The following is a 24,795-nucleotide window of genomic DNA, read 5'->3' on the forward strand; positions in this document are numbered from 1 at the left end:
TCGAATTTTCAGGCTCTGCCCCCTTGTTCTGGACCTCCCCCCCCCCCACCAGAGGAAATAGTTTCTCTCTATCGACCCGATCGAACCCTTTAATCATCTTAAACCCCTCGATTAGATCACCCCCTTAATCTTCGACTCTCGAGGGAATACAAGCCGAGTCTGTGCAACCTGTCCTTGTGATTTAACCCTTTCAGCCCCGGGGATCATTCTGGTGAATCTGCACGGCGCCCTCTCCGAGGCCAGTATATCCTCCCTGATGTGGGGGGCCCGGGACTGAGCGCAGTCACTCCAGATGGAGTCTGGACAAGGCTCTGTGCAATAGAATCATCTCTGAAGCACTGACTTATTACAGATTGTATCATTTTCCCCTCCTAGCTGGTTTCAGATCAACGAGGGCAGGCCTAATGAGTAGTGTAACAAGTGTGAACACACTCTTATAGGAATAATACAGCACCCCCAATGGCGCAGAGCATTGTGGGTAAAGCCAGCCGCCATTACTAAGACGTACTGTTCCCCTTCATCCTGGCACGGCAGCTCCACCCCATCTTCTGCCCGCACTGGACTATGTTTCTAAGGGGAAGACGCCCCTGTTTAAGTACCCGGGTGCTCCTGGACTTCTTTTTCTGGGGGTGGGGTGGGGGGGTGGGGTAGGATTGGAGGGTTTCCTCTGCTGGCTGACTTACTTGCAGGCCCGAATGACGTCGGCGCCGGAGCTTTCGATGGTGAGGTCTGATAACCGGATCCGCCTCTCCTCCACCTCGGAGGCGATGAAGGTTTCCCTGTCTCCGCTCTCCACCTTTATCAGCTTGATCTTCAGCTCCTTTGTCGTGCCCTCCGGGAAGGGTTTGACCCGCAGGATGTTCGAGGCGCCCAGCGCGCTGCGCCCACCGGCATCTGGATCCTTCCCGGCGGGCGCTGGCGGCTCCGCCCTCCTGGCCTCCGCCCACTCTGGCTCCTCAGCCGAGGGGGGCGGCGCGGGCTTGGAGACCTTGGGCACCTCGGCCTTGACTTTCTCCCGGGCCTGGATCTCCTTGCTCTGCAGGTCGATGTTGCCCAGGATCCGCCGCTGCTTGCCCTTGCCCGACTTGCTGCCGCGGTTCCGCCGCCGGCTCCGGTCGCGGGACGAGTGCTTACTGCGGTGCTTGGGCCTCCGATGCTGCCCCTGCGGCCGGCCCTCCTCCCGCTGGGCGGCTGGCGGCGGCGGAGTTGGAGACACTGCCCGCTCGGCCTCACAGGTCTTGCCGGCAGGCCGGTTAGCGCTGGTGGCGTTTCCGCAGGGGCGGCCCAGACCCGGAGGGGACAAGGTCTCAGGCTCCAGGCCCGGCCTCTCGGCCGGCGACTCAACCTTGCAGGGACTAGTGGCCGGCTCATCCGCCGCCGGAGGTTCAGGAGGAGGGGGTGGGGGGCGGGGGCGATGCCGGTGACGGTGGTGGTGGCGGTGGGCGCCGTTGGCCCCGCTCTTCTGGGCCTCCGTCGTGATGATGGCCTTGATCCACATCTCGCTCTCCGGCGAGGAGGAGGAGGCCCGGTCTCCCGGGGCAACCGGCAGCAGCAGGCCCTTGCCCGCGGCCGGGGCCCCGGGTGGCTGGGCCGCGGACTTGGCGTGGACTCGGCAGGCGAGGTGCTGCCCCTCCAGGGCGCTGGCCAGAGACTTGAGCACGCGGGCGGCCTTGTGGCAGGCTGGCACAGGCGCCGCCTTCCCCTCGCCGTGGCCGGGTGACGGGGCCCGGTAGAACATTCCGGCCCTGGGACTGGGCGGCGCGGCGGGGTCGGGAGAGGTGGGCTTCGTGTCGGGGCTGGCAGGGGGCGGGGGAGGGGGCGCCGCCGGCCTGCCCGAAAGAGCGCAGGTGAGCGGCGGGGGCTTGGGGAGCCAGCGGCCGTCCACCCCCTCCCCGTGGCCTGGTTTGGCCTTCGGGGCCTCGGCCAGACGGGGCGGGCTGGCAAAGCCACGGGACAGCTTGGAGGCTGAAGTGGGCAGCGTCGGCGCGGGCTTGGCAGCCGAGCCAGGTTGGTCGGGCCTAGGGGCAGCCCTGCCCCGGCTCTCATCAGTGCAAGTGCGATGGGGCCCGGAGAGTGGGGGCATCCGAGGCTGGGAGGCCCGGCAGGGGTCTCTGGGGGTGGGGGGACGTGACAGACTTGGGCTGCTCACGACTGGGCCAGGCTGAGCCCCCGCCCCCCTTTCGCTCCCACGTGGGGCCCCGGGGCAACTGCTGGATCTTTGGGGTTGGGCTTCTGTTCAGTCTTGGGGCAAGGGCCCTGGGCCTGGTCCACGGGGGTCAGTGGGGGCTGGGGTGCCCGCCGGGCAGGTGCCACGTGCCCCAACTCTTCCACCTTGGCGGGCGGGCTGCGACAAGATGGCTGCCCGTCCAGCGGGGTCGGGGCCCGCTCGCGGGACGACCCCCAGTAGCAGCGCTCCCCGTCGCGACGCCTGTCCCCGGGCTCCGGCGCCCCCCGGCGGGGGACGCACCGCTCGCCCTTGGGGGAGGCGCTGAGGTGGGCGGAGTGCGTGGCGCTGCAGGCCTCGGGGGCGGTGGTGGCGATGGCTGGGGCCTCCGGGAGCAGGGCGCTGCCCTGGTGAGTGTGGGGGCCTCGGTCAAGCCGGCCATTTGGACCCTGAGGGTGGCCTTCCGAGCTCCGGTAGCATCCAAGAAGCTGGAAAAGAAAGAGAGAGACACACACAAACTCAATGGCCTGCAATAAACAAACAACTTGCATTTATATAGCGCCTTTAATGTAGTAAAACATCCCAAGGCGCTTCACGGGAGCGTTATCAAACACAATTTGACACCGAGCCACATAAGGAGATATTAGGGACAGATGACCAAAAACTCACTTAAAGAGGTCGGTTTTAAGGAGCGTCTTAAAGGGGGAAGGAGAGAGGCGGAGAGGGTTTAGGGAGGGAATTCCAGAGCTAGGGACCCCAGTCAGCTGAAGGCAGGGCCGCCAATGGTGGAGCGATGGGAATCGGGGGTTGTGCATGAATTGGAGAAGAGCAGAGATCCGGAGGGTGGTAGGGGCTGGAGGAGGGTTACAGAGATAGGGAGGGGGTGAGGCCATGGGAAGGGGGGGGGGGGGGGGGGGGGGGTGGGGGATTTGAAAACATGGGATGCGGATTTTAAAATCGATGCAGTGCAGGTTGGCGAGCGTGGGAGAACGGTTAAGACGCGTGCAGGGAATTTTCGGATAAGCTCAAATTTACGGAGGACGGAAGGTGGGAGTCCTGGCGCCCCCCCCCCCCCCCCGCCACGGGACCGCGAGGTACGATAAAGCTGAGGTACTCACTGCGGTGGAGCCAGCCGGGTTTGGGCCCTGCTGGGGTTTCCAGTGCTCGGTGCTCGCGGTTCTCTGCTGGTGGGGCGGGACCTCTCCCTCCGCCCTCGGCCTCTGCGCCTCCTTGGCCTCGTGTCCTGCGCAGGGCTGCCGGCCGCGGGGCTCCCCCCGCGAGGGGACGGGGCCGCCGCAGGCCGGCTGGCCGGTTGTGGTGGTGACCGGGTGGACGGTGGGGTTGCCATGGGGGCCGGAGGAGGAGGAGCTGCCAGGAACAGCGTCGGCCGCAGGTCTCCTCTGTTCCTGGACGGGTGGAGGGGGGAGAGACAGAGATGAGTGAGTGTTGTTTATAACTTGTCCTTAAACCAAAACCGTCCCCCCACCAAACAAACCACATCCCCTCCCCCCCTCTACCCCCGGGACTTGCATTCAAACCCACCCCTACTGATCACAATACTCCTTCCTTCATAATCTACGGACTGGGGAACACTCTGCAACCCCTCCATGTCCATCACACCATTCCAGTCAATTCACACTTTATTTCTCTTCCAATGAATCGATAAATCCCTCGTCAGTGTCCACTTCCTCTGCCTTCGCAATCTCCTTCTGGTCACCCACCACCCCCCCCCCTTCACCCCTCACGCTCCCCCTCCTCTCCTGAGCTGTCTCAGTCCTCCCCTCTCAATCCCCCTCCCCGAAACCTCTCCGAATCTAAAACGGTACCTGAACGTTGACAGGCGAGTCCTTCCTGCCATGGGACCACGACTCTTTGTGCGCGTGGAGCCAAGCGGCACCTGCTTTCTGTGACGGGTACTGGCCGTGGGGGGGTAAACTGGAGTGGGCAGGGTCTCCCGGTCGCTGCATTCCTGAATGGTGTACCTGCTGGTTGAACAAATACATCTATTAGCGCCTGCGACGCCCCCTGGAGCCGAATAGCCCGCCAACAACTGCCTCCCCCGCCCTCGCGCTTTGTGAGTGGCCGCTTTAAGGTGGTGGGGGGGGGGGGGGGGGTGGGTGGATGAGGCAAGGGTGGAAAGCTGCTTCTGTGATTGTATCCCCAGCCAGAGTCCGAGACGTCCGAAGGAGCACATAAACAAACACGTGACACCATTCGCTGCACTGACGTGACACTGGACGGTATGAAACTGTTTTCCCTTTGCCTGACCTCAACAGCCAGAAAAACAGAGTTTTACAAGCAGCCGCTAACCTACAGAAACGCCCAAGCAATTAGCCTCTGACTGACCCAAGGAAAAGCTGGTTTAAAAGTCACTTCCAGGGCCTGTGGCCTGAAAGGGGCCGGTCAAGTTAACCAATTTTTAAAGTAGCCAATGATTACAACTCCAGATGTCAGGCGGCCCTCGAGTTCCTGCGTCAAACGACATTTGCGAATAAATCATGACCTTCCGAAAGCTAGGGTGGCCTTTTGTTGCCAAGAGCATTACCTGGTGACTCTGTATCTGGTCTGGGCTCCTGCTCCGTTTCCTCTTGACTGGACTTGGGATTTCATTGCCGTGCGAGGGCCGTACCACTTGGTGGAGGGGGGGCATGGACTGTTGTGCACAATGATCCCCAGGGCCTGCTGCCCTCTTCAGCTGACAGCCATTTTTGGTGGAGTTGTAGTTTCGCTTCTGAGGGGGGGGGGGGGAGAGCGAGAACGAGAAGGGTGAAGGGAGGGAGGGAGGGCGGGAGAGAAGGAGCGAGCGAGGGAGAGAGCAGGGAGGGAGAGATAAGAGAGGCAAAAAAAAAACACATTCAACGTTTAATACACGAGGCCGTTGCATCACCCAAAAGGGATTAAAAATGACAAAAAAAAGGATCTGAAGGAAGGAGCCGGAGAGTTGCTAACCTGTTGCAGAATGTTCCAGACTTCCTGCAAGGTTGGTAGGGTCCTCTGTCTGTTCGGGGGTGGATTGGAGCGCAACTTCCAGACGTGGACCTGATGTTTCCGGAGAACAGGAAGAGGGGACGGAAACAAAAGGAGGAACGAAACAAACGTGGTGAGAATCATACAGCGCAGGAGGCCATTCGGCCCATCGTGTCTGCGCCAGCTCTCCAATTCGTCCCACTTCCCCCCCACCCCCTGCTCTTTCCCCCAATTGCCCTGCAAATTTCCCCACCTTCGAGTATTTCTCCAATTCCCCCTTTTGAAAGTTACTATTGAATCTGCTTCCACCGCCCTTTCAGGCAGCGCGTTCCAGATCACAACAACTCACTGCGTTAAAATAAATTCTCTTCATCTCCCCCCCTGGTTCTTTTACCAATTATCTTAAGTCCGTGCCCCCTCTGGTTACCGATCCTCCTGCCAGTGGAAACAGTTTCTCCTCATTTACTCTATCAAAACCCTTCCTGATTTTGAACACCTCTATTAAATCTCCCCCTTAACCTTCTCTTCTCTAAGGGGAACAATCCCAGCTTCTCTAGTCTCTCCACATTAACTGAAGTCCCTCATCCCATTCTAGTAAATCTCCCTCTCTCACTCCCAGCAGCCTTTCCCTTGGTCCACCCAGTTTACCGGGGCCAGAGAGACCGGGAAAGGTCCAGGATCAATTCCCGGCCTTGTGCTGAGGCAGCTGATCGCAGCTGGGCTGTGGATCAAGTCGGCCTTTATTGCCCTGAGGAAGTGCTCCCGGACCTTCAGTCTGTTCCAACTGAGTCACCCCTTCAGGGGGTCTTAGGAGTCATCCGTTTAGTGCAGGCCAGAGCTGCTGCAGGGTATTAGTGCAGGGTATCTTATATTTCCTTGCTTATGAGTCACTGAAAGCTAACATGCAGGTACGGCAAGCAATTAGGAAGGCAAATGGGATGTTGGCCTTTATTGCAAGAGGATTTGAGTCCAGGAGTAAAGAGGTCTTGCTGCAATTGTATCGAGCCTTGGTGAGACTGCACCTGGACTATTGTGTACAGTTTTGGTCTCTGTGCCGAAGGAATTAGAGAGTCATTAGAGGGCGTGCAACGGAGGTTCACCAGACTGATCCCTGGGATGGTGGGATTGTCCCATGAGGAGAGATTGTGGAGACTGTGGAATTCTCTACCTCAGACAACTGTGGAAGCTCAATCATTGAGTATAAACGAGACTGAGATTGATAGATTTCTAGATATTAAAGATATCAAGGGGTATGGGGATAGTGCAGGAAAATGGCACTGAGGTAGATCAGCCCTGAGCTGGTTGAATGGTGCAGCAGCTCGAGGGGCCGAATGGCCTGTTCCTGCTCCTATTTTCGATGATCCCATTTACAGCCCCTAGTTCTGGTCTCCCCCACATCCTCTCCAAGTCTACCCCATCAAAACCCTTTGTCGGCCTTCTCTTTTTCCAGAGAGAAGAGCCCCTGACCATTCAACCTTTCCTGATAGTTATAACCCCTCAGTTCTGGTAGCATTCCATCTCCTTTTTATAATATGGAGACCAGAACAGTGCATACAGGTTTAACATCACTTCTCTGCTTGTCTGTTCTATCTATTCAGAAATGAACTCCAGTGCTTGGTCTGCTAACTTTTTTTTTTTAAACGGTCATGTTACCTCTTCTACTCTCTCTTGGATCACACAGAACCACTTGTGAAGATCCATCCGAGAGAATTCAATCCACCCTCCCAAATGAAACTCCCGATAGGTTTGCTTGTTGTGAAACGCATGATTTATTGGGCGAAGAGGCAGAGGACGCAGCAGCCGCTCTCCCGCCCACCCCACACCCCACCCCGCCCGCCCCAACGCCAAACCTCGCCGGCCGCAGTAACTTCACTCTCCTGCTGAGGGTGCTGGTGAGCTAGCCCTGCAGGAAGGGCTCCACTGCGCCACCACCAGGCCGCGCCCGTCACAGCGCCGTTCAGGAAACCAGGGCGGGAGCCCCCAATTAAATTTGCGGCGTTTCCCCCTTTTTCTACATCGGGTCGAGGGGAAAAACCGCCCCCCCCCGCCCGTCGTCACGACCTCAGGACGCCTCGGGACACTTCAGAGCCGAGGAAGTGCTTCCTTTACTGAAGCGCGGCCGCCGTCGTGGCGCACAGCAAGATCCCACCAGATGGCAGTGACAGAAATGTCCAGATAAACATCGTTTCAAAAAAAAAAGTGATGCTGTGGTTTATCGAAAGATGGTGCTATATGAATGCAGCAAAGTGGCGGCTGAAAACCAAGGTGGTGGCTGCAGACACCACCCCCCCCCCCACACCAACCGTGCGCCCTTACCTGCTGAAGGCGGTTGATTCTGGCGGTGAGGTCACTATAGCTGTACCCGCTGGCATACCGCACGGCACTCTGGTAGCACTTGATGGCATCCTCCAGCTCATACTCCGACTCGTAGATTTGGCCGAGCTGCTCCCAGACCCGGGGCTGCGGCTGCTCGTGCTGGAGGGCCTGCACGCAGCTGTGGATGCCGTCCAGCTTACCGTGCAGCGGCCGGGGAGACCTGGGAACGAAAAGCCAACAGCCTTCAGAGGCGGGACGTTGCGGCCCAGCCCAATTCTCCCCTCCCCCCCCCCCCCCCACCTCCCCTCTGTGCATACACTCACTGAGACGCTGCGGGTACAGGAGGGCACGGGTAGGTGCCAGTACTGACTTGGCAATGGATTCAGGTGGGAGTTTTAGCGGGTGTGATTTTACTGAATGCGACCCCACCCCGTGCACTACTCTACAAAACAGCCAACAAGAAACGCAAATTTTACTTTCCTCCTTTCATTTCTCATGTTCTCCACCAAAGCCCCTCCCGCTCGTGAAAGTACGTTCCACCCGCAGTCACGTGGCAGATGCCAATGCAGCACTGAAAATGCCCACTAGAGGTTGCCCAAGAGCCCAGAGCTACCCCATTCACTTCAACCCCCCACCTCCCCAATCGTTCGTGTGGACCCGAGTCTAAAGCAGAGCAAAAGAGGGACCATTGTCCAACCTTTTTCTAAAAATAAAGGTCACATAATTCCAGCGAAAAGGAGGCCAATTAATTCACAGGTTGTGTTCTTATATCTATTTAAAAGGGGACTATTAAGTGGAAATCAGATATTGAGGTGATTACTGCCAGTGCAAGATAAGTTGCATTTTTGATATCTACATAAATCACTTGGAGAATGGAATACAGAGAGTAAAATTTCAAAATCTGCCGATGATACCAAACTTGGAGGTGTGGCCGACAGTGAGGATGATGCAAACTGCCTGCAACAGGACATAGACGGGCTAGCAGAATGGGCAGACAAGTGGCAAATGGAATTTAATACAGAGTATTGTGTGATGATGCATTTTGGCAGAGGGATAGGGAGAGGCGATATAGATTTAATGGCACCGTTTTCAAGAGTGTGCAGGGATAGAGGGGCCTGGGGTTCATGTGCATCGATCTTTGAAGGTGGCGGGACAGATTGAGAGAGTAATTAGCGATGCATATGGGATCTTGGGCTTCATAAATAGAGGTTTTGAGCACAAAAGCAGGAAAGGTATGCTGAACCTATATAAAACTCTGATTAGGTCCCAACTGGAGGATTGCGTCCAGTTCTGGTCACCACACTTTAGGAAGGAGGTGAGTGTCCTTGAGAGGGTGCGGAGGAGATTTACCAGAATGGTTCCAGGGATGGGGGATTTTAGCTACAAGGTTAGGTTGGAGAAGCTGGGAAACTCGCTGCCTATGGGGGTGGTGGAAGCGGAGATGATCAATGACTTCAAAAGGAAATTGGATGGGCTACAGGGATAGAGCGGGGGAATGGGACTGATTGGATCGATCTACAGAGAGCTGGCATGGACTCTGAGGGCCGAATGGCCTCCTTCTGTGCCGTAATGACGATGAATTTATACAGCCAGGTGGTGAAGGACACAACTGGAGCCCAGCCTTCACGCACTCAACAAACTTCAACTGTCAACCCCAAACAGCCACAGTTTCAGTCTGCTCCTATTCACAGGAGCACTAGTGAATCCCTGCTTAATGCCCAGCACCCGAACACAATTAAACACCTAGTTAACATGCAGTCAACAATTACTGCCACAAGCACCCGTTTCCTCCGGCCTCATCACCCGCATCCCCCCCCACCTCAACCACCGCAACTCCCCCCACCACCCAAGAAAATGCATGCCCACAAATGCCTCCCAAACCTCGGGTACAGAAAGCAGACTGGCCTGAAGTTCTTACCCAGAGGGACAGTATGACTTTCCAGAGTGTCCGATACTTGACATGTGGCTGGGATAGGAGTTATACTGGTTCTGGGCGACGTTGGCGGAGCACCTGGCAGAGAGAGCGGGCGGGGAATAAATCAGAGGGTTAAAGGGCCTGACAATCACTCGAAAGCCCATTTTACCCCCTCAAGCTGCACCCCCACTTCCTGGGTATGTGGCCCTCAGCTCAGAATAGCCAGCGCCATGCTTTCCCCTTTGACCTCAAAGCCTTGCAGTCACCCCTTGGCGTGGAACTTGCAGGTGGTGGTGTTCCCATGCATCTGCTGCCCTTGTCCTTCTAGGCGGTAGAGGTTGCGGGTTTGGAAGGTGCTGTCTAAGGAGCCTTGGTGCGTTGCTGTAGTGCATCTTGTAGATGGTACACACTGCTGTCACTGTGCGTCGGTGGTGGAGGGAGTGAATGTTTGTAGATGGGGTGCCAATCAAGTGGGCTGCTTTGTCCTGGATGGTGTCGAGCTTCTTGAGTGTTGTTGGAGCTGCACCCATCCAGGCAAGTAGAGAGTATTCCATCACACTCCTGACCTGTGCCTTGTAGATGGTGGACAGGCTTTGGGGAGTCAGGAGGGAACTGGGGTGCAGAAAGCGGAGCAGGGCAAAACAGCAGGACTGCGACAAATGTGGTAGCCTGCTTGATTGACTCTCCATCCACCACCTTAAAAATCTATGCCTCTCTCCACCTGCAAGTTCCCCTCCAAGTCACACACCACCCTGACTTGGAACTATATCGCCGTCCCTTCACTGTCGCTGGATCATTCCGATAGTGGGCCCCTTGCGACGCGGGGCCTCCCTCTTACCTGCCGCTGGGGGGCCATGGTCGCTGGGGGGCGGGGCTCCACCCTCCCCCTGCTCGGGACAGGCTGTCAATCGGGAAAGCTTCACGTGCACCGCGCACTCCAAACTGTTCCGCCGTGTGATGCATCCAGTCTGCGGGGGCAAAGGTCAACAATGGGTCACGGCACACAGCAGAGAGGGTCAGTCAGAGTGGTCAGTCCCACATAGTCTCTCAGCACGTTCCTTAGTGTACCCTCAACATCATCCAAACACTCCCAGGACAGGTACAGCACGGGGTTAGATACAGAGTAAAGCTCCCTCTACACTGTCCCCATCAAACACTCCCAGGACAGGTACAGCACGGGGTTAGATACAGAGTAAAGCTCCCTCTACACTGTCCCCATCAAACACTCCCAGGACAGGTACAGCACGGGGTTAGATACAGAGTAAAGCTCCCTCTACACTGTCCCCATCAAACACTCCCAGGACAGGTACAGCACGGGGTTAGATACAGAGTAAAGCTCCCTCTACACTGTCCCCATCAAACACTCCCAGGACAGGTACAGCACGGGGTTAGATACAGAGTAAAGCTCCCTCTACACTGTCCCCATCAAACACTCCCAGGACAGGTACAGCACGAGGTTAGATACAGAGTAAAGCTCCCTCTACACTGTCCCCATCAAACACTCCCAGGACAGGTACAGCACGGGGGTTTAGATACAGAGTAAAGCTCCCTCTACACGGTCCCCATCAAACACTCCCAGGACAGGTACAGCATGGGGTTAGATACAGAGTAAAGCTCCCTCTACACTTTCCCCATCAAACACTCCCAGGACAGGTACAGCACGGGGTTAGATATAGAGTAAAGCTCCCTCTACACTTTCCCCATCAAACACTCCCAGGACAGGTACAGCACGGGGTTAGATATAGAGTAAAGCTCCCTCTACACTTTCCCCATCAATCACTCCCAGGACAGGTACAGCACGGGGTTAGATATAGAGTAAAGCTCCCTCTACACTGTCCCCTATCTCGGAGGAACAACTCCTAATGGGATCAATCTTGGAGCTGGATTCAAACCCAGGTTTAGAGGTGACGTGAAGGCCCCAGGCCTCTGTCCATTAACCATGTGAGACAGCATCGCAGCTTTTCCTGATAAACCATGTACAGAATCTGTTTTGTCATCAACAGGCAGCAGATTCCGGAACCTTCCCCGCCCCGAGGGCAACACACAGACACACACGCACACCTCTTCCAAAAGCAGCCGTGGGATCTTTTACATCCACCTGAGAGGACGAACGGGGGCCTCGGCTCAACGTCTCATCTGAAAGACGGCACCTCCAACAGTGCAGCACTCCCTCAGTACTTCAATGGGAGCGTCGGCCTGGATTCTACGCTGGAGTCTCTGGAGAGGGGATTTGACAATGTGCTAATTCCCTGGTTGGACAGTGTGTGGCTGTCAGATCAGGGTGGGAACAGTCATTTAATTATTTTTTTTGCTTTTGCGATGCCTCCTATTGCCAAATAGCCAGTTGCCGCTAAAGGCTGATGCTCATCGGTAAAGAATAGCCAATCTGGGTTTGGGGTGGGGGTCTGAAGTAGGGGGGAGATGTCTCAGAGGTTAGACACCTCCCCGGCGGTAGCTACAACACAGAAGGGCAAGTCACCCCGGTGGCACGGTCTACAATCACCACACACTTGGCTTGTCCAGTGCCTCTCACCTTACGCCAGCCTGCTGCGCTGTGGGCACCGTGGTTCAGGGAAGGCGGAGTCCTCCAGGGGTGGGGGAGGGGCAGGGGGCGGGTAGGAGCTGGCGGAAGCTTCTAGAACTGCTGCTGATGTCTCCTTTGGCTTCCGCTGAGCCCCATAAAACACTACAAAAGGAAACAGAGAACAAGCTTGAGTGCACACAGGAGGATCCAACAGAAATCACACGCTCTCCCCTCTGTCAGAAACAGCTAATGTGCATTTATATAGTGCCTTTAACGCAGTAAACGTCCCAAGGTGCTTCACAGGAGCATAAATCAGGCCCCAATTGACAACGAAAATTTAGCACCAAAAGCTCAGTCAAGGAGGTTGTTTTAATTGTGCCCGTGGGATCTTTCACATCCACCTGAGAGGCAGATGGGACTCTCGGTTTAACGTCTCGTCCGAAAGACAGCACCTCCGACAGTGCAGCACTCCCTCAGCACTGGCAACTGAAGCGTCGGCCTGGATTATGGGTTCAAGCCTCTGGAGTGGGACTCGAACCCACAGCCTTCTGATGGGAGATTGCGATGCACTGAGTTACAGCCGACAGCGAGGTTAGAAACCAGACTGAGAGCAGGTGATCAGACTTCACTTTGAGGCCTGAAGGAGGAGCAGAAAAAAAAAACCTTTGAATGTTCGAGTAGACAAGACAGGCCCCCAGCAGACAGACAGGCCCCCAGCAGACAGACAGACAGACTCCCAGCAGACAGACAGACAGACTCCCAGCAGACAGACAGACAGACTCCCAGCAGACAGACAGACTCCCAGCAGACAGCCAGACAGGCCCCCAGCAGACAGACAGACAGACTCCCAGCAGACAAGACAGCCAGCCAGACAGACCCCCAGCAGACAGCCAGACAGACCCCCAGCAGACAGCCAGACAGACCCCCAGCAGACAGCCAGACAGGCCCCCAGCAGACAGACAGACTCCCAGCAGTCAGACAGACAGACTCCCAGCAGACAGACAGACAGCCAGACAGACTCCCAGCAGATAGACAGACAGCCAGACAGATCCCCAGCAGACAGCCAGACAGACTCCCAGCAGACAGCCAGACAGACCCCCAGCAGACAGCCAGACAGACCCCCAGCAGACAGCCAGACAGGCCCCCAGCAGACAGCCAGACAGGCCCCCAGCAGACAGACAGACTCCCAGCAGTCAGACAGACAGACTCCCAGCAGACAGACAGACAGCCAGACAGACTCCCAGCAGATAGACAGACAGCCAGACAGATCCCCAGCAGACAGCCAGACAGACCCCCAGCAGACAGCCAGACAGACCCTCAGCAGACAGCCAGACAGACCCTCAGACAGCCAGATCCCCAGCAGACAGCCAGCCAGACAGACCCTCAGCAGACAGCCAGATCCCCAGCAGCCAGATCCCCAGCAGACAGCCAGACCCCAGCAGACAGACAAATCCCCAGCAACCAACCAGACAGACTCTCAGCAGACAGCCAGACAGATCCCCAGCAGCCAGCCAGCCAGACTGATCCCCAGCAGACAGCCAGACCTCCAGCAGCCAGACAGACCCCCAACAGGAAGCCAGACCCCAGCAAACATCCAGCCAGCCAGACAGACCCCAGCAAACATCCAGACAGACAGACCCCAGCAGACAGACAGACCCCCAGCAAGCCAGACAGACCCCCAGCCAGCCAGACAGACCCTCAGCAGACAGCCAGATTCCCAGCAGACAGCCAGACCCCAGCAGACAGCCAGGCCCCCCTCCCAGCACAGACAGCCAGCCAGACAGGACCCCCCCCCCCCACCCCCAGCACAGACAGACAGAAGCCGGCAGGAGGAAGACAACAGCGAATCGGCCGATCTCATCTGGCGGCCATCTTGTCCACCCCTGGAGTCTCGAGAGATTAAAGGTCAATCTCCTGGCCGCTGGTTCGGGCAAAAGAAAACCACTGAGCGTTTTAATTGGTCAGTAATAGAAGCATTAGGAGACCACAGAAAGGTTCTTTGACCACGTGGTTGGAGGCAGGTGGTCATGTGACAAAACCTCCAGGAATGCGTCCAACCAGAGTTGGCAACCCCAATTCAGCAACTGAGGTGACCCTGCCGGAACTTTCTGCCCCACACCTGGGCTTCAGAAGTTCATACAGCCAACACCCCCCAAACTCTTCCCCCCCCCCCCCCCCCCTTCCCTCTCCTCCGTAACCCCCCACCTCCGATCCTCAGCTCCCGGGTGCCGCTCTACCCCCAGGCGGCCATTGTCCAGAGTAAATCACCTGACCCACCGCTCCAAAGGTCACAGGCACGCCGAGGGCCAATCAAATCTCAGCTTGGACGCTTCCTTTAACCAATCAGCTGCGTTCTTCTGGTCTCCACAGCAGAATTCTCTGAAGGGGGGAGGGGGAAAACAGCCCTGTTAGTAAGTGAGATATGGGAGCAGTGGTCACACAGCCCAGAGAGCACAGAAACCTTTCCCAATACGCTTTTAACCTTTAAATGGAATCCCCCTCCCCCCCCCCCCACTTTTGCAGGAGCTGAACTGTGGCCGCTCATCCGCACACCAGGCTAGACTAGCCGGCCGGCTGTTCGGCTGCGTGGGGCATCGCAGCTCCCGCCTTCAACGCCGTGCACGTGCTTCCCATCAGCTACCGCCTTAAATAAAGCTCCTTTAAGTGGCTCGGAAACTGCTGGACTATTGCGTCCGGTCCCGGTCCCCACGCTTTAGGAAGGATTTTGCGCAAGAGATACAGCGGGGGATGTGAGAAAGAACTTTAAAAAAAAAAAATCACAGCGAGTGGTGACGACCTGGAACTCGCTGCCTACGAGGGCGGTGAAAGCGGAGACGAGCAATGATTTCAAAAATGAAAAATTGGATGGGCACTTGAGGGAAATAAACTTGCAGGGCTGCGGGGAATGGGACTGATTGGATTGCTCTACAGAGAGCCAGCATGCACTTGATAGGCTGAACGGCCTCCTTCTGTGCCGTAATGACTCTCTGGAACTGCAAGGCCATCTGGGACCGCCATGAACGATGAGGGCCAACAATCAAGGAAGATTTAAATATTCGGAAAGAAGGATACAGAAGGAAACGGGAGGGGGGAGAATTGAGAGAGAAATGAGGTAGAGAAAGAGAAAATGAGAGAGAAAGATTGGATTAAAAATAGAAAAGGAGAGACAGGAAGGAAAGGTACAAAAGATATATTACAATAAGTTTAAAAATCCCCACAATACTTTACTAGCTGCGAAATGAAATCTCCCTGTCTCAATTATTCCCTCTCCAGCTCCATCGTGACACCCAGATAAATTTTTTACCCTGTTGATATAAGTTCGATAGGCGACATCGCTGCACCGCCAGGCGGCCACTAGGAGGAGCAGGAGGTCCAGTTTGTGTCCGTGAGCTGCTGCAATCCCAGGTCCCACCACTGGGGGGGGGGGGTGCCCCCTCTCTCCCCCACCTCCTCCCCCCAACCCCAGTTAAACCCCATTCAGTAACTGAACTGCTTAGTTGGGGCTTTCCCCAGTTCCCAATACCAATCTTGCCACATAACCAACACCCCCCCACCCCCCGCCCACCCCAAACTCCCGAAACCCTCCCTGGGGTACAGTCTCTGCCCCTCGTGATACCTTGCCCACGCTCCAGAGAGCGGGCGAGGGCTGGACTATTCGACTGGGAAAGGAATCGCAGCCCGGCCCGATCCTGGCCGCGCGTCGCCGGACAGCCACCAGGAGTGGGTACAAGGGCTGCCCCTGACCACCCAGAGGGCAAGGTTTTGCCTCTGTCTAGCCTGGGGGGGGGGGGGAGGAAACGACTGCCCCCCCCCCCACCCCCCCACAACCCCCTTCCCAATAAGGTTAAACCTCCCAGAGGGACTGTTCCGAGAGAGCAGTCGCGCGCCCCCACCCCAGACTGTCTGGGTCCCATCCCGATGGCTCAGTCCCTACCTCATCGAGGCAGACAAACAGTGGACCTATCGACAAGACTGAACCCACTGGGGTGCGAGACTCTGAAGTGATCAGCACTTTCTGTTGCGTTGGTTAAGAACCTCAACTCTTGCGAGGTTCTTAAATTTTCCCTCAGAGACGCTTACAAGAATCGATCTGCGTCCCTCCCCAACTGAACCCCGTGCCCCCCCACCCTCCAAAGTCACCTCCCCACAAACCTTCCTCCCCTCACCTCCCTGTCCCCATCTTCCCGGAATCCGTCCCCGTCACCCTTCCCATCACAAAACTTTGAAGAATCACTGAATCTGGTAAGTGTGACTCAAGGCATCTAACGGATGGGAATTTCACAAGGTAACCCATGACAACAGGCTTGTGACACACAGAGAGGGAGGAGGGGGAGCCAATTGGTGAGCGGCACAGTCACGCTGAAACAGGAAGTGACCTCAGACCGAGGGGGGAATCCATGACCAAACCTGGCGTGTGACAACACTTCTCTTCCCTCGCCCCCGCGATACGTTTAATTCCAGTGACACAGTTTCACAGAAAAGGCCATTCATTATTTAACTGGTGACTAAGTCCATGAATGCCACGTGGTGTTTGTTACGCTCATCGACACCCGTCAGCTCACCAACTCCGGTTGTGCGCACGGGAAGCATAAAATGACACAGCAGCCGACCATTCGGCGCATTCCCCGCTGCTCTTTCTTCCCCCTTCAAGTCATAGAGAGATACAGCACCGAAACAGGCTCACCGAGTCAGCACCAACCATCAACCACCCATTAATACTAATCCTACATTAATCCCATTTTTCCCCCTCTCACATCCCCACCTTCCCTCAATTCTCTTACCACCTACCTACACTAGTGGCAATTTTTTTTTTACAATGGCCAATTTACCTATCAACCTGCAAGTCTTTGGCTGTGGCAGGAAACCGGAGCACCCGGAGAAAACAAACGCGGACACAGGGAGAACTTGCAAACTCCGCACAGGCAGTACCCAGAATCGAACCCGGGTCACTGGAGCTGTGAGGCTGCGGTGTTAACCACTGCGCCACTGTGCCGCCCATCGAAATATTTCTCCAATTCCCCTTTTGAAAGTTACTATTGAATCTGCTTCCACCGCCCTTTCAGGCAGCGCGTTCCAGATCACAACAACTCACTGCGTTAAAAACAATTCTCATCTCCCCCCCTCTGTTTTTTTTTTACCAATTATCTTAAATCTGGTTACCAATCCTCCTGCCACTGGAAACAGTTTCCCCTTTCATAATTTTGAACGCCTCGATTAAATCTCCCCTTAACCCTCTCCGCTCTGAGGAGAACAATCCCAGTCTCTCCACATTAACTAAAGTCCCTCATCCCTGGGACCATCCGAGTAAATCTCCTCCGCACCCTCTCTGAGGCCTCGACATCCTCCCTTAAGTGCGGAGCCCCGGAATTGGACACAATCCTCCAGCTGAGGCCTAACCAATGATTCGCAAAGGTTTAGTATTCCAGAAATTTCTATCACACCACCTCTCATCACCAACCCCTATGCCCTCGCCCTCCGCTCCTGACCCATCCACCCTCACGGCAATTGGTCAGCACACACTTGCATTTGTATAGCACCTTTACATCCGCAGGGCGCCCCAAAGCACTTTACAGTCAATAAAGTCCTTCATTTGAAGTGCTGTCGCAATGTAGGGAACCATGCAATGGCAGCCATAGTACCCACAATCCTCAGCACCGCAGAAACCACTCTATCCGTTTATACCGGTGACAGTGATTGTAATCACCCCTGGTGATTACGACATTGGATCCAAAATTGATCATTCTGCTGCCGCCAAACAGGTCATTCGCCAGCACTGGAATCAGAATGCAGTGAAGATTTGCTCCTGTGTCTGGGAGATTAAGCGTCTATTTCACGAGAACCCCATGCTCCCACTTCCCACCCATCCCTGGCCTGGGATTCCTCGGAATACAGGCTGCAGCGGGAGGGGTTGGGGGGGGGGGTGGGGGGGGGCTCCGGATCCTACAACCTTCAAATTCGGAGGGGGGAGAGAGGAGATTCCCCACTGAGCTACAGCTGGCACCGAGCCTGGGGCAGGACCAAAGGCGAATGTTTTGCAGACAGCCAGGGGAGGTTCCCAAAAGCGGGCGGGTGAATCAGATTCTGAAACCAATAGCTGTGATCTTTTTTGCAAAGAGGCGAACACATGTCATTGGGGTCAGGGCATTACAGGAAATAAACCTGTTGACGAAAAGAGGACTCAGTTCCTATCACCCATCTCACCAGCTTACAAGCAACCGCCTGCTTTGAGTTCTGATGTCACTTTCTCCCTCGTGGTGCTGACTGGATCCTACAGGACAGGGTGCAGCTCCAACACTCGAAGCTCGACACCATCCAGGACAAAGCAGCTCGCTTGATCAGCACCCCATCCATCACCTTCAACATTCACTCCCTCCACCACCGACGCACAGTGGCAGCAGTGTGTACCATCTACAAGATGCACTGCAGCAATGCACCAAGGCTCCTTCCAACAGCACCTTGCAAACCCATGACCTCTACCAACTAGAAGGACAAGGGCAGCAGATGCATGGGAACACCACCACCTGCAAGTTCCCCTCCAAGCCACACACCATCCTGACTTGGAACTATATCGCCGTTCCTTCACTGTCGCTGGGTCAAGATCCTGGAACTCCCTTCCTAACAGCACTGTGGGTGTACCTACACCACATGGACTGCAGCGGTTCAAGAAGGCAGCTCACCACCACCTTCTCAAGGGCAATTAGGGATGGGCAATTAATCCCGGCCTGGCCAGTGACGCCCACATCCCATGAATGAATAAAACATCCCCCCACAGAGCAGAACGGAGCCAATTCTGTGCACAGCAAGATCCCACAAAGGGCCAACACACAGCTAGTCGGGCTCCAGTTGAGGGAAGAAGGTTTCACACAGGACATCCACCCACCCCTTGCCCCACTGTTCCCCCCCGCCCCCCCGACAGGCCAACCCTCCCAGTGCCAGTCCTGAGGGAACAGTGCACTGTCAGAGGCGCTGTCTTTTGGACGCGACGTTAAATCGAGGGCCCCGTCAGCCCACTCAGGTGGGCAGTAAAGATCCCGCGCCCACTGCTGAAAAAAACCGCAGGGGGGGAGTTCTCCCTCAACCAACATCGCTCAAAGAAGAGAATATCTGGTCATTATCACATCGCTGTTCGTGGGAGCTTGCTGTGCATTAATTGGCTGCCACCTTTCCCACATCATAACAGTGACTACACTCGATAGGTAGTTCCTTGGCTGCAAAGCTTTCTGGGATGTTCTGAGGTTGTGAAAGGCAATATAGAAATGCAAATCTTTCTTTGCTGCATGGCTGTTGATGTTGTGTCACAGACAATCGGAACCCTTACTCACCGCCTAACTCACAAACAACTTCTCAAAGGTCCATTTAACAATGAGCGCAGAACTGGTCAGAGTGAGTTACTGAGTAACAGTGTGAGGGAGCTGGATTAACATCAGTAGAGATACAGTCAGCGACACAGGGTGCTGGGGGGAGAGGGGTTATTGAGTGACAGTGTGAGGGAGCTGGATTAACATCAGTAGAGATACAGTCAGTAACACAGGGTGCTGGGGGGAGAGGGGTTACTGAGTGACAGTGTGAGGGAGCTGGATTAACATCAGTAGAGATACAGTCAGCGACACAGGGTGCTGGGGGGAGAGGGGTTATTGAGTGACAGTGTGAGGGAGCTGGATTAACATCAGTAGAGATACAGTCAGTAACACAGGGTGCTGGGGGGAGAGGGGTTACTGAGTGACAGTGTGAAGGAGCTGGATTAACATCAGTAGAGATACAGTCAGTAACACAGGGCGCTGGGGGGAGAGGGGTTACTGAGTGACAGTGTGAGGGAGCTGGATTAACATCAGTTGAGATACAGTCAGTAACACAGGGCGCTGGGGGGAGAGGGGTTACTGAGTGACAGTGTGAGTGAGCTGGATTAACATCAGTAGAGGTACAGTCAGTAACACAGGGTGCTTGGGGGAGAGGTGTTACTGAGTGACAGTGTGAGGGAGCTGAATTAACATCAGTAGAGATACAGTCAGTAACACAGGGCGCTGGGGGGAGAGGGGTTACTGAGTGACAGTGTGAGGGAGCTGGATTAACATCAGTAGAGATACAGTCAGTAACACAGGGTGCTGGGGGGAGAGGGGTTACTGAGTGACAGTGTGAGGGAGCTGAATTAACATCAGTAGAGATACAGTCAGTAACACAGGGTGCTGTGGGGGTGAGGGGTTCCTGAGTGACAGTGCGGGGGAGCTGAATTAACATCAGTAGAGATACAGTCAGTAACACAGGGTGCTGGGGGGGAGAGGGGTTACTGAGTGACAGTGTGAGGGAGCTGGATTAACATCAGTAGAGATACAGTCAGTAACACAGGGTGCTGGGGGAGAGGGGTTACTGAGTGACAGTGCGAGAGAGCTGGATTAACATCAGTAGAGATACAGTCAGTAACACAGGGTGCTGGGGGGGAGAGGGGTTACTGAGTGACAGTGCGAGGGTTTCACATCAGTAGAGATACAGTCAGTAACACAGAGTGCTGGGGGGAGAGGGGTTACTGAGTGACAGTGTGAGGGAGCTGGATTAACATCAGTAGAGATACAGTCAGTAACACAGGGCGCTGGGGAGAGTGGGGTTACTGAGTGACAGTGCGAGGGTTTCACATCAGTAGAGATAGTCAGTAACACAGGGGGCTTGGGGGAGAGGGGTTACTGAGTGACAGTGCGAGGATTTAACATCAGTAGAGATACAGTCAGTAACACAGGGGGCTGGGGGGAGTGGGGTTACTGAGTGACAGTGTGAGGGAGTTGAATTAACATCAGTAGAGATACAGTCAGTAACACAGGGTGCTGGGGGGAGAGGGGTTACTGAGTGACAGTGTGAGGGAGTTGAATTAACATCAGTAGAGATACAGTCAGTAACACAGGGGGCTGGGGGGAGAGGGGTTACTGAGTGACAGTGCGAGGGTTTAACATCAGTAGAGATACAGTCAGTAACACAGGGGGCTGGGGGGAGAGGGGTTACTGAGTGACAGTGTGAGGGAGTTGAATTAACATCAGTAGAGATACAGTCAGTAACACAGGGTGCTGGGGGGAGAGGGGTTACTGAGTGACAGTGTGAGGGAGCTGCATTAACATCAATAGAGATACAGTCAGTAACACAGGGCACTGGGGGGAGAGGGGTTACTGAGTGACAGTGTGAGGGAGCTGGATTAACATCAGTAGAGATACAGTCAGTAACACAGGGTGCTGGGGGGAGAGGGGTTACTGAATGACAGTGTGAGGGTTTAACATCAGTAGAGATACAGTCAGTAACACAGGGGGCTGGGGGGAGTGGGGTTACTGAGTGACAGTGTGAGGGAGCTGGATTAACATCAGTAGAGATACAGTCAGTAACACAGGGTGCTGGGGGGAGAGGGGTTACTGAATGACAGTGTGAGGGTTTAACATCAGTAGAGATACAGTCAGTTACACAGGGTGCTGGGGGGAGAGGGGTTACTGAGTGACAGTGCGAGGGTTTAACATCAGCAGAGATACAGTCAGTAACACAGGGGGCTGGGGGGAGTGGGGTTACTGAGTGACAGTGTGAGGGAGTTGAATTAACATCAGTAGAGATACAGTCAGTAACACAGGGGGCTGGGGGGAGAGGGGTTACTGAGTGACAGTGTGAGGGAGTTGAATTAACATCAGTAGAGATACAGTCAGTAACACAGGGGGTTGGGGGGAGAGGGGTTACTGAGTGACAGTGTGAGGGAGCTGAATTAACATCAGTAGAGATACAGTCAGTAACACAGGGTGCTGGGGGAGAGGGGTTACTGAGTGACAGTGCGAGGGTTTAACATCAGTAGAGATACAGTCAGTAACACAGGGTGCTGGGGGGAGAGGGGTTACTGAATGACAGTGTGAGGGAGCTGAATTAACATCAGTAGAGATACAGTCAGTAACACAGGGTGCTGGGGGGAGAGGGGTTACTGAGCGACAGTGTGAGGGAGCTGAATTAACATCAGTAGAGATACAGTCAGTAACACAGGGTGCTGGGGGGAGAGCGGTTACTGAGCGACAGTGTGAGGGTTTAACATCAGTAGAGATCCAGTCAGTAACACAGGCTCATCAGTCATAAGCTTTTTCTGATAGATCTGGCGTCACCAGCCAGTATCCCTCACAAAAGGTTCACATTTAAGCAAAACGGACATTAAAAAGAATGGGATGGAACAGGAAAGGGGAGATAAAGGACTGTGACAGGGGGAGGCCGGGATTGTGTGATCGACCCTCGTTCAGCTGGCAGGAAATTGTAGCTCTCAACTTGTCGGGGAGGAAGTAGAGGTGACACCGGCAGGAAGGCAGTATGGTGTGCAGACAGGAACTGCTTCCTGTTCTGGCAGTAACTTCCTATGGAACAATTATATATATTTACATTCCTTTTTAAAAAAAAAAGGCCAACGAGCATCGGAAACCTGTGGTCTTTGTCACGGGGTCAAACATTGCACAAGCTGTGCTGACAGAATGGAAAGACAAAGAGTTTGGGGGTGTGGGGTGGGGTAGAGAGGCACTTTGAACGTCCCAGCAACTTCAAACCTCGGGCGGCAACAGGAAAATTCTCAAACATCATTCTTCCGCACGCCTGAAAGTTAGAGTGAATGAAATCTTCCACACTTCGGCACGATATTTAATTTCTTCCCATTCTCGCCTCTCGGGCATCCCCCCCCCGATTTCCCATCGCTCCACCATTGGCGGCCGTGTCTTCAGCTGCCTGGGGCCCCGAGCTGTGGAATTCCCTCCCTAAACCCTCTCCGCCTCTCCCTCCTCCTTTAAGACGCCCCGTAAACCGGCCTCTCGGATCGAGCTTTTTTGGCCGCCTGTCTTAGACCCAACCAACAGCGTGCGAGGAGAGGCAAAACGCCAGAACCGGCTGCCCTGACAGCGTCTGCCTGGTGTGAAGACAGCAGGAAGTGCCCAAGTGCACCTCCATCCCTGACGGAGAAACAGACGGAGAATCGTGGAATCTTACAGCTCAATTCAGCGCCCCCACCTGCCTGTACTGGCTCTCTTAAAGAGCCCTCCACTCATTTCCCTTTCCCCCGTCGCCCCTGTTCCCTCTCCTTCGTCCCATTCCCCCTTTCCCTTCGAAAGTTCTATCGCATCAAATATCTTACCCACCATTTCCGTCAATTAACACCCTCTCTGCACGAACGCTTTGTCTTTCAGCACACCATTAACACACCCTTTGCCTTTGCTCCATGACCTTCTGGTCGGTTATTCTCTCTGACCTTGTCCTTTCAACACTTTCCCTCGTGTTATCTCTTTGCCCCACCCCTGCTTTATTTGCTTAAGACCGATTACATTTCCAACCTTTGCCCGTTCTGACGCGAGGTCACAGACCTGAAACGCTAACTCTGCTTCTCTCTCCACAGACGCTGCCCGACCTGCCGAGCACGTCCAGAACTTATTTTTAAACTTCGGATTTCCCAGCATCCGCAGTATTTTGCTTTTTATCTTACCCACCGTGTTTCTTTTTGTTGAAGGAAAGCTATGCCGCATTCAGTTTGCCTCTCTGTTTTGAGGCTGGGCGTCCCACGTCCCAAAAAAACAGAGTGCGGATAGAACTGCCGCAGACGTTAAATTAACCAGTGGTTTCACTGCAGTTCCAAACGCTGGCTCTAAACATCACCTCAGGGCAGAGACTAGAATTGTTATGTCTGGGTATTCTGTACTAAGTGGCAAAAAGCACACAAGGGCCACCATTACAGAAAGCCCTGGCACGCAGTTGACTCCCTCCAGCCAGAACAGGAGTTGCCGATGCTACTGTTTTGGATACAGACAGGGATTCTCCCCCTTGCCCCCAGCACCATAAAGTACGAGGGAGGGGGCTCCGCTCCCCATCATTACAGAGTGACAGATCAGCAATTAACCAATGAGAGCTACCAGTTTAAAATCCTCGTGTTCAAAGCCCTCCCCATCTCTGCACCCCTCCTCCAGCCCCTACCACCCGCCCGGGATCTCTGTGCCCCTCCAATTCCGGCCTCTTGCCCTGAGCTCTACCACTGGCGGTCGTGCCTTCAGCCGCCCAAGCTCTGCAATTCCCTCTCTAATCTTCTCCGCCTTTCCGGCGCCCCTTGACCACGCTTTGGGTCACCTGTCCTAACACCCCCTCACGTGTCTCCGTGTCAAATTTTGTCCAATAACACCGTTTTATAGAAATTGCCGCAGAACACTGCAATATTGGACACAATACTCCATTTGAAGCTGAACCGGTGTTTTATAAAGGTTTATCTTCACTTCCTTGCTTTTGTATTCGCGGTCGGTATATCTACTGCAGCTTTCCCACCAGTGAGTGACCAAGGTTAAAGCAGTCAGCCCTCAAATGACTCCCAGGTCTCTGCTTTGCTCTCAATTCCAACACAAAAAGGAGGTTAAAGTTCACATGCACAGATACACCGTGCAAACACGGGTCACATGACATCATGCACTGGTTGGATATTTACATTCCCACACACTGCGGCAGGGGGAAGACCTGTCCAAAGAGAGAGAGAGAGAGAGCGAGCAACAGGGCGAGAGAGCGAGAGACAGAGACAGAGCGAGAGAGACAGAGACAGAGCGAGAGAGACAGAGACAGAGAGAGAGAGACAGAGACAGAGAGAGAGAGAGAAAGACAGAGCGAGAGGGAGAGAGACAGAGCGAGAGAGAGAGAGACAGAGCGAGAGAGAGAGAGACAGAGCGAGAGAGAGAGAGACAGAGCGAGAGAGAGAGAGAGACAGAGCGAGAGAGAGAGAGAGACAGAGCGAGAGAGAGAGAGAGACAGAGCGAGAGAGAGAGAGACAGAGCGAGAGAGAGAGAGACAGAGCGAGAGAGAGAGAGACAGAGCGAGAGAGAGAGACAGAGCGAGAGAGAGAGACAGAGGCAGGCAGAGCGAAAGAGAGAGAGAGAGACACAGGCAGAGAGACAGAGA

At 54.9% G+C, this 24,795-nt stretch overlaps 1 protein-coding gene across 1 annotated transcript in view; it reads right to left on the bottom strand.

The window, feature by feature from the left end:
• The window catches only part of LOC137362923 (lysine-specific demethylase 6B-like), a 47,323-nt gene that overhangs the window by 16,414 nt on the left and 6,114 nt on the right, over window positions 1-24,795 (bottom strand). Inside the window, exons 3-13 of the mRNA XM_068027077.1 lie at window positions 14,155-14,265; window positions 11,896-12,048; window positions 10,201-10,330; window positions 9,366-9,458; window positions 7,448-7,667; window positions 5,114-5,203; window positions 4,710-4,895; window positions 3,991-4,149; window positions 3,283-3,570; window positions 2,174-2,652; window positions 684-2,141 (exon numbers count right to left, since the gene is read on the bottom strand). Coding sequence (XP_067883178.1) covers window positions 684-2,141; window positions 2,174-2,652; window positions 3,283-3,570; window positions 3,991-4,149; window positions 4,710-4,895; window positions 5,114-5,203; window positions 7,448-7,667; window positions 9,366-9,458; window positions 10,201-10,325 — 3,098 coding nt within the window. The 5' untranslated portion in view covers window positions 10,326-10,330; window positions 11,896-12,048; window positions 14,155-14,265. The remainder of the gene's footprint in view (window positions 1-683; window positions 2,142-2,173; window positions 2,653-3,282; window positions 3,571-3,990; window positions 4,150-4,709; window positions 4,896-5,113; window positions 5,204-7,447; window positions 7,668-9,365; window positions 9,459-10,200; window positions 10,331-11,895; window positions 12,049-14,154; window positions 14,266-24,795) is intronic.

The sequence above is a fragment of the Heterodontus francisci genome, unplaced genomic scaffold, assembly GCF_036365525.1.
Source record: "Heterodontus francisci isolate sHetFra1 unplaced genomic scaffold, sHetFra1.hap1 HAP1_SCAFFOLD_918, whole genome shotgun sequence".
Classification (NCBI taxonomy): domain Eukaryota; kingdom Metazoa; phylum Chordata; class Chondrichthyes; order Heterodontiformes; family Heterodontidae; genus Heterodontus; species Heterodontus francisci.